At 45.0% G+C, this 12,069-nt stretch overlaps 1 protein-coding gene and 1 long non-coding RNA gene across 12 annotated transcripts in view; one reads left to right on the top strand and one right to left on the bottom strand.

Annotated features, from left to right (window-relative positions):
• LRRK2 (leucine rich repeat kinase 2) overlaps nucleotides 1–12,069 on the bottom strand; it is a 151,397-nt gene that overhangs the window by 103,545 nt on the left and 35,783 nt on the right. For 9 of the 10 annotated variants that reach the window (XR_012156822.1, XR_012156823.2, XM_073328432.2 and 6 more), the window contains one exon: nucleotides 2,016–2,140. Coding sequence is in view for 8 of the 10 variants with exons in the window: in XM_073328432.2 (XP_073184533.1) it covers nucleotides 2,016–2,140 (125 nt within the window). In the remaining 2 variants the exon portion in view is untranslated. Of the gene's footprint in view, nucleotides 1–2,015; nucleotides 2,141–3,221; nucleotides 10,541–12,069 lie in introns of those variants that run through there. The other variant, XM_073328429.2, reaches the window with a different exon arrangement.
• The window catches only part of LOC140905323 (uncharacterized), a 46,940-nt gene that overhangs the window by 29,514 nt on the left and 5,357 nt on the right, over nucleotides 1–12,069 (top strand). The window contains exons 2-3 of one of the 2 annotated variants that reach the window (XR_012156826.1): nucleotides 5,463–5,587; nucleotides 6,438–6,518. This is a non-coding gene — a long non-coding RNA (uncharacterized LOC140905323). The remainder of the gene's footprint in view (nucleotides 1–5,462; nucleotides 5,588–6,437; nucleotides 6,519–12,069) is intronic. The other variant, XR_012156827.1, reaches the window with a different exon arrangement.

Here is a 12,069-nt window from a genome sequence, read left to right as displayed (position 1 = left end):
GGCCTGCAGGCCAAGGGGATGATGGGAGGAGATGCACCGTCCTCCGGCAGTGTAACAGCTAGCCAGAGCTAATCTCCAGGATGGCCAGGAAGAGGTGCCACCAGTGGTGAGTGCACCCCATGACAGCCTAATTCTAGCTTCCCACTGTTTTCACACTCCTGTAACGTCACAGACCAGAGTTACCAAGAGCCTGTGGTGTTAAAACTCAGTTTCTTCATGTTGCTGTTTGTTATGAAACAAATACTCACTCCAATGAATTTTGGTTGCAGCAAATTGGGGGGATTTTGCATGTGAACTTGTATAATACGTTAATCATTCATAAACTGAATCCCAATTAACCTCAAACCTAGTAAAATAAGATGGGATTCAGACAGATCGCATACTTTTCTATGAGTGGGGATGAAGTCTAATCATACAGAGAACCATGTAGGGCACCAGTCAACAGCAGATTCAAGAGAAATGAAAAATTCAGCTTTTGTTTGAACTTTCAGTTCAAAATCTAGCAAGAAATTAACTACTTAATGGAGCTCTCTGTTTCTTAGTGTCCATACTACTTATTTAAATGCCTTTAGGATTTTTCTTGGAAGGAAAACACTTAAAAGGAATTTTCGACTACGAGACCTTTCCATTGGCAGCAGATTAGAAACCAAATTATATTCACAGAGAACATCAATGGAAATTGTGCACACATAAAAGAGCAGAACATGGTCCTTAATTTAACATTTTTGTCGTAATCAGCACTCAGGGCAAAGTGGCACTACAGAAAGTAACTAGGAAGCATTTAAAAGACTCTTTAGGATTCAAGAATGTACTTATTATTTTTTCGATAAAATACTTTAACTTTCTTCACGTATTAACCTTCAAACGCCAACGCAGACAACATTCAAAGGGAAAAAAACTTGTCTCTTTTTTAGCTTCATTATGATGGACAACGGCTCAAAAGATTTTAGCAAAAAAGGAGAATTTCTCCTGTTGTTGAATATAAAGTCTTAAATCTCCTGTTTTTGCTCAAGGACTCATTGAATGAATGGAAAAATAATACAATTATATTACAAGGGACAAGAAACTGAAATCTGAGCTTGTAAGAGTAACCTGCATTTTAATCAAACTGTTTAAAACTGGGGGTTTTTTTGGTCAATATTCATTTAACTAAAACTCCTGACAAACACTTGCAAGAAATGCTGGCTTCAAAAAGATTCAGTTCCCCATCTCTTCAGTTAAGACTGAGAAAGCTCCCACTCCAGATCTTATGGGACTATCAGCAAAAACAAAGAGGACAAGACTTAATATTCTTGATTTAAAAAAAATGCTCAGGTAACAAAACAAATCTTTTCTAACCTTGTCCAAGCCTTCTGTTTCTACACAAGAACGAACAAAAGGAACACACGTTTTTTCCCCTCTGCAGATTGCCTCTAAAATGTTTCTTTGGAAAGGATTTCCTAAATCATCTAGTTTGGCCTCACAACTATTTGCTGTAGACAAGAGCTAATATGTTTCTAATCTTGAAGTCACTGCCCCCACTGCTTGGTGTATGAAAGAGAACATTAACTGGATAGGACACTGAAATGAAGCAATACCTCCTGCTAGTATATCCAATTTGAAAGAATGTTTGTTATTTTTTGTCCATCACTAATGGAACATCCAATAAATTAAGCTATAAAGTCATGACAAAGGATCCATATTCCTTAAGTCTATAAGTGGTATCAAGGGAAGCAGTAATGGATCAAATTCATCACTGGTATAAGTCCATCATTGGAGAAGTCAGAGTTTCAGCAGTGATTAATTTGGCCCAATATGTTCAATGTTTGCCAAGCTTTTTCTTCCACCTTTAGCTATGTTTCTACCCTTTTCAAACATAAGTTCTCTTTTAATTATAGAGCTTTAAGTAAAAATTACTCATATGAAATTCTACTACAGGATGGATGATTAACTATTTTAAGAAAGATCAGAAAACAGCCTTATTTATATTTTCCCATTTGATGTATAATGCCAGCTATTTTTCTTGGATGACTTACCAGGGATCATAAAAGGTAAAATGACTCGAAGGGCCTCCAGCTGTACAGATGGCACCTTTCCATGTTTCCTCATGGCCTTTATGACTTCTGATGCAACTATCATCACTATGTCCAGATGGGGGAAACTAAGAGCAAATATGCATTTACAGAATAAACAAACATACAATTTAGAAATGCATTAGTTTTAGTTTGGTAAACAGCAGTATGTGAGTCTGCACACTAATCTTCTCAGTTTTAACTAGCAAACAAATTCAGCTATTGTAGTTTTCTTATACAGTATTTTCAGGCTTTTAATCTCTATTATAATACTAAACGTAATTATTTCAATCCTGGAACATTCAGAAGTTTTCTATGCTGTGCAGACTAATAACAGAGCATGTTACTGAGAAGTGTACCTTTCATAAGTACCACTTTAAAACTCTGCTCTAGATGCAAGAAAGGACGTGACCTCACTCCCTCCGTCTGCTCCATAATTTCCATAAACTGTTCATCAAGTGACAGACGCTTGTTTCTGTTCATTTCTGCAATCTGTGATGTCAGCTTTTGATCTATCAAAACTGTATTTATTATCAAAACAAACCCTAGCTCAATTTATTGGCATTCCAAAATGGGTAGCAACAAAGCCTCTAATTAGCTTTTGAGGGCAATCTCCTTTATTTTAATATTTTTTCATTACTTTTAAAGTGGTAAAAAATAGCACCTAAACACATGCTAAGGCTGCTGTCCTTTGGGTTTTCTAAATTTCACTCTTCATAGCAATATTTCCTTTAAAATGTTTCTATTACACAATTAGGTCAGTGGTCCCCAAACTGTGGGCATGCCCCCCACAGATGGGCATGGGGGAACTATTTTGGGGGGGTAATAGAGCCCATGCCTGCCCCCATTGGGGGCAGGGAGGGTGCACAACCCAGCCCCACTCTGCCCCTGGCCTTCTGGCCCCCCAGCTCCTAACCGCAGCTTTGGCTCTGCTCCCAACAGCAGTTTCGGGGGGGGGGGGGCGCAGACCAGGTGGGGGGCATGACTGTAGAAGTTTGGGGACCACTGAATTAGGTAAATAAAAATGCACTTTCTTTCCAATTAAAAGGACTTAATGTGATTGCATATGGCTACTTTCATATGTAAATATGGTTGTGCAGCACATTAACATTCATGTGATAAAGGAAATAAGAGGAAATACCTGATCAGCAAGATGAGGAAGTTACTCACCTTGTGCAGTAATGCAGTAACTATGGTTCCTTAAGATATGTCTGTGTCCCTGTGCCGCTGATCAGAGATCTTTGGCGTCTGTTCACCTGGTGCATGTGTGGCTCTTCGCCTGCCACGAGGCTACCCAGCATGCGCGGGTGAACCCTCCTCAGTTCCTTCTCTACTGCAGAGCCAAAGACAAGAATTCCGAAGTAGAGGGGAGGTCATGGAGCACCTACAGAGATACATCTCAAAAGAACCATAGTTACTACATAAGGTGAGTAACTTCTTCTTCAAGCAGTGTCCCTGTGGGTGCTCCACTGTATGTGACTCCCACCACTGGAGGCTGGGGCTTCAGAGTTGAGGCTGTTATAGATGATAGCACCGTGACACCAGATCTGGCATCTGCAACCAAGCATCCCAGGATGGCATAATGTTCTGCAAAGGTGTGAGCAGATGCCCAGGTAGCTGCTCTGCAGATTTCTGATATAGGGACATCCTTGGAGGATGCAATGAAGGAGGAGACTGATCTCATAGAATGTGTGCGTATTGAAGATGGGAGTGCTACATTATGTATCTGGTAACAGAGCTTGATACAATTCAAGACCCATTTGGAGAATCTTTGAGCTGAAATTACAGTACCTTTTGACCTATCTGCCAATGGAGAGGAAGAGTCTGAGATTTTCTGAAAGCTCTTGTTCTAGGCCATGGCTCTCCTCACATTGAGCATATGGAGGATGGCTTCTCTTTTATCCTGATGATGTTTAGGATAAAAGGTTGAAAGCTGAATAAGCTGATTTATATGAAAAGTGGAAGTCACCATGGGAGTGAACTTCAGATGTGGTTGAAGAGTGATTTTGCCAGGGAAGAACACAGTGAAAGGGGGGCAGGGGATGTGTCATCAGGGCCATATTTCCCCTATCCTTGCTGAGGTAATGGTAATCAGGAATGCTATCTTCATTGAAAGGTGAGTTAATGAACAAGTGGCCATGGTTTCAAATGGCTGTCTAGTCAGTCCTTTTAACACTAGGTTGAGATCCCATTGAGGAGTGGGAGGTCTGGGTTGGGGAAAGAGGTTTGCTATGCCTTTGAGAAGCCTCTTTGTGGTCAGCTGGGAGAAGCTTCTACCCCCTGGTGGAAGGTTGCAATTGCTGCTAGGCAAACATTTACCAAGCTGATAGACCCAATTTCTTGAGAATTAACAGGCAATCCAGAATTACTGGTAGGGTGGCTGCATTTAAGGTGACACCTTTGGGCTGACACCAGATTTGAAATCTCTTCCATTTTTGTAGGTAGTGTGACAAAGTTCCAAGCCTGTAATTGTGGGTCCTGCACTTCCTGGCAGATCCAGGGGCCTCAAACTCACTAAGGCCCCAATGTGTCCTTCCTTTCAGAGTGTAGTGGCCAGAGTCACAGCCTATTGAGTTACTTTCATCACAGGCCAGCATGGGAGATGGAAAGGGGAAATACCCCAGTCTTTGTTGCTCCATAGAGCTTATTAGGTCCATTCAGGAGGTGCCGAGTCTTGCTTCCCCTCTCAAGGGGATCTCTGTAGAGTATGAGAGGGGAGGGGAACCTGGGTCCGCCCTCTGCTTCGGGTTCCAGCCCAGGGATCCTAAGGCTAGCAGCTGTGCATTTCCCTCCACCTCTAAATGCTGCTTTGATTCCCTGGGCCACTTCCCCCATGGTCCCCTCTTCCTAGCTTCACCCTTACCTCAAGATACAGCAATGCTTCCTCCTCCAGATCCTTTCACCTGGGCTCTCTCCAGGGAACTGGAAAGGAAAGCTTTTAAGCAGTCTGAGTGAGACCTTGATTGGTTCCACCTGTCTCCATTAGCCTAATGACCTTAATTGGTTAATTGGCATCAGGTGCCTTGATTGGCCTGGAGTAGCCTTTGTTTGGCTCTCCAGGGACCTGCTGATCCTGAGGCTGATATACCTGCCTTCCCCAAATGTTATATCCTTCTGGTCTGACTCCCTCACAGTAGGTAGTATGAGTAGCTCCCTTCCGATGTGTAACAGCACCTCCAGTACCTCCTCAGAGCAAGATGTGCTAACACCATGAAGGAACCAGGCTTTGAGTCACAGAATCTGCAGGTTGGGATGGAGTGCGCGTCCTGCATTCTGCAACAGCAGATATGGAGTGATTGGAAGAGTCATCAGTGGTCATAATGTCAGCTGTGACAGGTAAGGGTACCACATCTGCCCGGTCCAGGTGGAGCAATCAATGATGTTTGCTTTCTCTTTTTTCACTTTCAACAGGACTTTCAGAATTAGAGGGAATGGGGGGAAAGGTGTAAAGAAGACCCTTGTCCCATAAGAGTGTCCTTCATGAAGTGTCATCCAATACCTGCTCTGGAGCAGTACTGAGGATATTTCTTGTTCTGGTAAGTAGTGAACAGGTCTACTGTCTGTGTCCCCCATTGCTGGAATATGTCGTGTAGGACCACTCCATTTATTCCCCATTCATGGTAGAGTGAGAACTTGCAGCTGACATTTTCCACTGTTGTGTTGTGTATTCCTTGGAGGTATTCCCACTGATATTATGACATTGTGGGAAATGCACCAGTCCCATAGCTTTAGCGCTTCCATACAAAGGGAGTGTGATCTGGCCCTCCCTGACGGTTTATGTAATACATGCAGGCCACATTGTCCATCATGACTTTTGTGTGTGTATGTGTGCGCGCGCATGCGTGTGTGCATGTGAGAGATCAGCAGGAGGAAGTGAGCACACACATTTGACCACTCTGAGTTTGAGGAGGTTGATGTGAAGGCATGTTTCAGATGGTGACCATTTGTCCTGCACCATGAGACCACTGAGATGTGCACGCCAGCCTATGAGGGATGCACTGGTGGTCAGGAGTAACGATGGGGGAGGCCGAACAAATGCAATTCCCATACATACATTTACTGGGTCTTTCCACCAGTCCATGGATTACTTGACCTTGTTGGGCATCGAAAAAAATTTATGATCTCTGTTCGGCCTGTAAACCAAACTGAACCAGGCTTGGAGGCATCTCATGCATAGTCTGGCATGAGCTATGACCGATGTGCCTGCGGTCATATGCCCTGGGAGCTGGAGGCAATCTGGCCAAGATTTGGAAGCTGGATTGTATGGTCTAACAGCATGGATAGGCTGAGGAATCTGTGTGGTGGGAGGAACACTTTTGCCTGGATGGAGTCAAGGTCAGCTCCTATGAATTCTAGTCTTGTACCGGTGTTAATGTTTATTTGTAGACCCAGATTCTGGTACAGATTCAGTGGTGTCTGGGTGACTCGCTGGGCTTTGGCAAAGGAACTGAGAAGGCAGTCATCCAGGTAAGGATAAATCATGATTCCCTGAGAGCATAAGTGAGCTGCTACCACCAAGAGAATAAGCTGGGGGCCAACAAGAGGCCAAAAGGGAGTACTCTGCACTGGTAGTTCTCTTGGCCTAGCATGAACCTACGGTAACATCTGTGACTCAGTATGATGAAAATGTAGAAGTACGCATCTTGGAGGTTGAGGGCAGAAAATCAATCTTCTTTCTCTAATGCTGGAATAATCATTGATAGAGTGACCATCTTCATATATCTGAGCGCTCTGAGGTCCAGTATGTGTATCCAACCTCCCTTTTTCTTTGGTATTAGGAAGTAGCAAGAATAGAAACCTTTGCCTCTTAGATGTATGGGCATAGGCTCTATGGCTCCTATACTGAGGAGATGGCTTACCTCCTGATGTAGCAGACTCTCATTAGAAGGGTCCCTGAAGAGGGATGGGGAAGGGTGTTTGGGATGGGGGAGGGAGGAGAAATGGATAGCATATCCATCTTGGATCATCTCCAGCATCCAATTGTCAGAGGTTATCCATTCCTACATGCTTCAGAATGAGATAAGATGGTCTCCAAAAGGGATAGGTGGGGTTAGTGAGGAGATATTGAGGAGACTGTTCTACAGGCACCTCAACCAACCCATCAAAACTGCCACTTCAAAGTTGGGAGCTAAGAGAAAGTTGGTTGAGAATCTGACTGCTGTCGCCCAGGGAACCTAGACTTCTTCCTCTGTGGCTCATAAAATCTCTGAGTACAGTGAGTGGGGCTTGAACAGTGGCTGAGGGCTGTACTTTCCTTTGTAGACAGGAGTATAGATCCTAAGGGATTGAAGAGTTGCCCTAGAATCCTTCAACATGTGAAGGGATGTGCTGGTTTTCTTGGCAAATAACTTCGTCCCTTCAAAAAGAAGGTCCTCCACTAAAGTTTGGACTTCTTTAGGGAAGCCAGATAAATGAAGCCACAAAGCCAGTCTTATCACAATGGCTGTGGAAATGGAGTGTGCAGCCGTGTCAGCTGCATCTAGTGTGGACTGGAGGGACATTTGACCAGTTGGCCCTCATAGGCTATGGCCTTGAATTGTTTCTTGTGAGAATCAGGAAGTTGCTCAATAAAGGAATTGAGTTCTATGTAGTTCTGGTCGTTACATTTTGCCAACAAAGCCCTTGGTAGTTTGCTATGCGGAACTGGAGCGTGGCTGAGGAATATGCCTTCCTGCCGAACAGATCCAGGCATTTCCAGTCCCAGTCATAAGGGGTGGATTTGAACTGGTGCTAGCAGCCCTTAGAATAGACTGCATCCACAGTAATCAAATACGGAAGCAGATGGGAAAAGAGAAACTCAGTGTCCTTTGCTGGCACGCAATACTTTTTGTCTAGCTGCTTGCATGTTGGTGGGACTGCTGCAGGGTTCTGCCATATGACTTTGGTGGGATCCAGGAGTATCTCCTTAATAGGGAGAGCCACTCTGGAGGAGGTGGAGGAATGTTGTCCATCAGCTTGTGGTGAGACTTAGTAACCTCCTATAACAGTATTTGCAGGGCTTCAGCCACTCCCTGTGCCAAGTCCTGGAATAATTTGCAATCAACCGTCAATGGTGGAGAGGACATCACTGTCTCATCTGGTGATGACGATAAGTGGGCTTGAGGAGTGACTTCCTCCTCCACCTCAGCCTCTACTTCCTCCTTGCCTGTTCAAGGGGTTCAGAAGCTCCTGAAGCTGCAGCTGAAGAAGAGTGTCTCCTTGTTTGCTGGTGTGCCACACTACAGGCATGGGAGGCTTGTTGTCTCTGAGCCTGCCAAGGGTCCTAGTATGGCTATTGTGATGGGTAGGGGCCTGGCAGTTGGTGCCACAGTTGACCAAACCAGGGGGACAATAAGTTGGATGTCCATAGTGAAACTAAGCCCCATATGACAGGTGAGAAGAGCAGTGGGAATCCATGTCTTCTTGCTCACTTTCTGACTCCAATGATGAGAAGGGCAGTGCAAGGCAGGAAGAGTTTGGTAAGTCCATGGCTCTGGGTGAACTCTGTAATGAGGCCCCAATACTGAGTAGGAGCAAGTCCGGTGTATCAGACACCGAAAGATCCATTGCACACCAGAAATCTGGCAGTGTGGAAGGCATCAGTAGTGGAGGTGGCTGTCTGTCCCAAGAGGCTTGCACCGATTGGGCGGAGAGGTGGACCTGGTAGTGAGTTCTGTCGGTGTCCGGTACATTGGGGTCAGTACTGGTGCTGACATCTGTACTGTGGGAGCCTTTCCCGGAGAGGATCTTCTATGTTTTCGCGCTTCCACAGTACCGGTGCTTCGTTGTCCTTGCCCATTGGGTCTTTAGGTAGTCTAACCTTGCTCAGTCAGCTTGGTATCACACTTGCCCTGGGTACCAGATTTAGATGGCTTCAGTGCCATTGATACTGATAGTTTCCAGCTCGATTGGGGCTCTCTATGGGGACTCACTTACCTTTTCTTAGAGACCTTATGTGAGTGGCTCATCTCTGTGGGTTCATCTCCCTTTGAAGGGTTGTGGTGAGAGCTCCTGCCGGGACTGCAGAGGTTGAATGGCCGACTCCATGAGTAAGAGTTTGAGTCTTAGCTCTGTCTTTCTGGATCTGGGCTTCAGTTGCTGACACAAGCCACACTTCTGTGGAATGTGCTTCTTTCCCAAGCAGCGAACACACTGCAAGTGTTCATCAATCACTGGGATAGATTCCTTGCAACTGAGGTACTTTTTGAAGGCGGACAAGCTGGGCATCCTTGTCCATGGGATTCCCCCCCACACATTGGGGTTGGGGGAGACAAGCTTTTTTTTCTTTTTAGGCACGGCCAAATAAAATAAAATAAAAAAAAACCAAAAAGCTTTGAGGGAAGGTAAAAATTAGCAATTCTAAGAGTTAACGATCCACAAATGGACAGCTATAACTCCATTACTAGCCAAGGACAGTTGAGAAGGAACGGAGGAGGGTTCAACAGAGCACACTGGCCAGCCTTGTGGCAGGAAAGGAGCAGCGTATGGGCTGAGTCGACACTGCTACCAAACTTCTCCGATTAGCAGTGCAGAGATGCAGACACATCTACAGTGGAGCAACCACAGGGACGCTACTTGAAGAACAACTATCACTTTTAATTCAACTGTTTCTAGACAAACAATGGCTCCCAGTTATAGCAGTTTGGAAGAACAGGGCATGCAAATTCATTCATTACATCATGTTGAAACGGAAAATAAGAGATTTCACCACTGTAAAGAATTACAATAATTTGGCTTGAAAAGAACCTTCTGCTTTTTTATAAAAATCTGGTTCAAGTAGAGTGAACTCCATCTCTGATTAAAGGATAAAGAAAAAAATAGATTAAAAATATACTTAGTTAATTGTAAGACTTCAAGTCTTAAGTCAGGATTTTATATATTTACACATAAATTAGAAAATTATCAGCACTTTTATCAACTTTTGATTAACTCTATATCCGTATCAGCCAAAACAGAGCTGTAATTTTGTACTTGTTAAAACAATTCAGGCACAGATTTTCTTTGCATGCTATTTATTGTTGTCACTTGTTCTGAAAAGGAAATGGTAAGTGGAAAAAGGAACTGAAAATTTGTTTAGCTTCATGGTACTGAGAGCTGTAGTATTCTTTTTAACTTTCTTAAACCACAGTAATCTTGATACCTGCCAGTGCAACAGTGCCTTGGGATTATTTTCTCTCTTTTCCCAGAAATGTTTACTCCATTGTTGTATGCATATATGCTGGTTTTTACTTTACAAATGAGAATTTAGCATTTTATAAAAAAAGGATCTAACACAATGAAAATGTCAAAGTAAAATGATATCATATAAAGTCTAATGGTATTGCTTAGGTAAATAGGGACAGTTGAATCAGAATTTGTGGGACTGAATGCAATGCAAGGCTTAGATCAGGGGTGGGCAAACTTTTTTTGGCCCAAGGGCCACATCAGGGTTGCAAAACTATATGGAGGGCCGGGTAGGGAAGGCTTTGCCTCCCCAAACAGCCTGGCCCTTGCCCCCATCTGCCCTTCCCACTTCCTGCCCCAACTGCCCCCCTCAGAATCCCTGACCCATCAGCCCCCCTCCTTGTCCCCTGACTGCCCCCTCCCAGGACCCCTGTCCCTAACTGCCCACCCGGGACGCCTACACTATCCAACCCCCCCCTTCTCCCTGTCCCCTGACTGCCCCAACCCCTATCCACACCCTCGACAGGCCTCCCTGGGACTCTCATGCCTATCCAACCCCTCCCCCCCGTTCCCTGTCCCTTGACTGCCCACCCCCTAAAACCTCCGCTCCCTGTCCCCTGACTGCCCCAACCCCTATCCACAACTCTGCCCCTGACAGGCCCCCTGGGACTCCCACACCTATCCAGCCCCTCCTGTTCCCTGACCGCCCCCACCCAAAACCTCTGCTCCATCCAACCACCCCCTGTCCCCTGACTGCCCCCCGCGACCTCCCACCCCCTTACAATGCCAGAGCCAGCCATGCCACCCACCCAGCAGGAGCAGCAGGCCAGTGCTGGCGGCGCAGTGAGCTGTGGCTGCAGGGAGAGGGGACAGCAGGGGAGGATGCCGGGAGCTAGCCTCCCCAGCTGGGAGCTCAGGGGCCAGGCAGGATGGTCCCACGGGCCATAGTTTGCCCACCTCTGGCCTAGATCCTGGAAGCACTGATGGTCATGCCAACTGACTCCAATGAGACTACTCACACACTTAAAGCATTGGCAAGATTGTGGCCCAATTCATTATTGTATTTCTAAGCAAGTGTCAGGGTTCCCTCCCCACTCCGAACTCTAGGGTACAGATGTGGGGACCCACATGAAAGATTCTAGCAGCTTAGGTTAAAAAACTCCCCAGGCACAAATTCTCCCTTGTACTGTGGGTTTAAGTAATGTTGCCACCACCAAGCAATTTAACAAAGAACCAGGGAAAAGGACCACTTGGAGTTCCTCTTCCCCCAGCAATCCCCCCCCCAAACACTTACACCCCCTTTCCTGGGGAAGCTTGAGAATAATATCCTAACCAATTGGTTACGAAATGATCAAAGACCCAAACCCCTGGGTCTTGGAACAATGGAAAAATCAGTCAGGTCCTTAAAAGAAGGATTTTATTTAAAGAAAAGATCAAAGAATCACCTCTGTAAAATCAGGATGGTAAATACTTTACAGGGTAATCAGATTCAAAACACAGGATTTCCCTCTAGGCAAAACTTTAAAATTATAAAAAACAGGGATAAACCTCCCTCTAGCAAAGGGAAAATTCACAAGTTTAAAACAAAAGGTAATCTAATGCGCCTTGCCTTATTTACTTATTCTTTTTGTAATATCAGAGACTTGTACAGGATGGTTATAGGAGGAGTTTTTTTGACCTGATGCTTCTCTGCTTTCCCCAGAGAACACACCAACAAAGCCTTCCCCCTCCCCCTGCCAAGATTTGAAAGTATCTTCTTTCCCCATTGGTCCCTTTGGTCAGGTGCCACCCAGGTTATTTGAGCTTCTTAACCCCTTACAGGTAAGGAGGAATTCTAGGCTACCCTTAGCTGTATGGTTATGACAGCAGGTTACAG

Source organism: Lepidochelys kempii, chromosome 1, assembly GCF_965140285.1.
Source record: "Lepidochelys kempii isolate rLepKem1 chromosome 1, rLepKem1.hap1, whole genome shotgun sequence".
Classification (NCBI taxonomy): Eukaryota; Metazoa; Chordata; order Testudines; family Cheloniidae; genus Lepidochelys; species Lepidochelys kempii.
The sequence above is the reverse complement of the archived record's forward strand: the minus strand, read 5'-3'. Positions and strand labels throughout refer to the sequence as shown.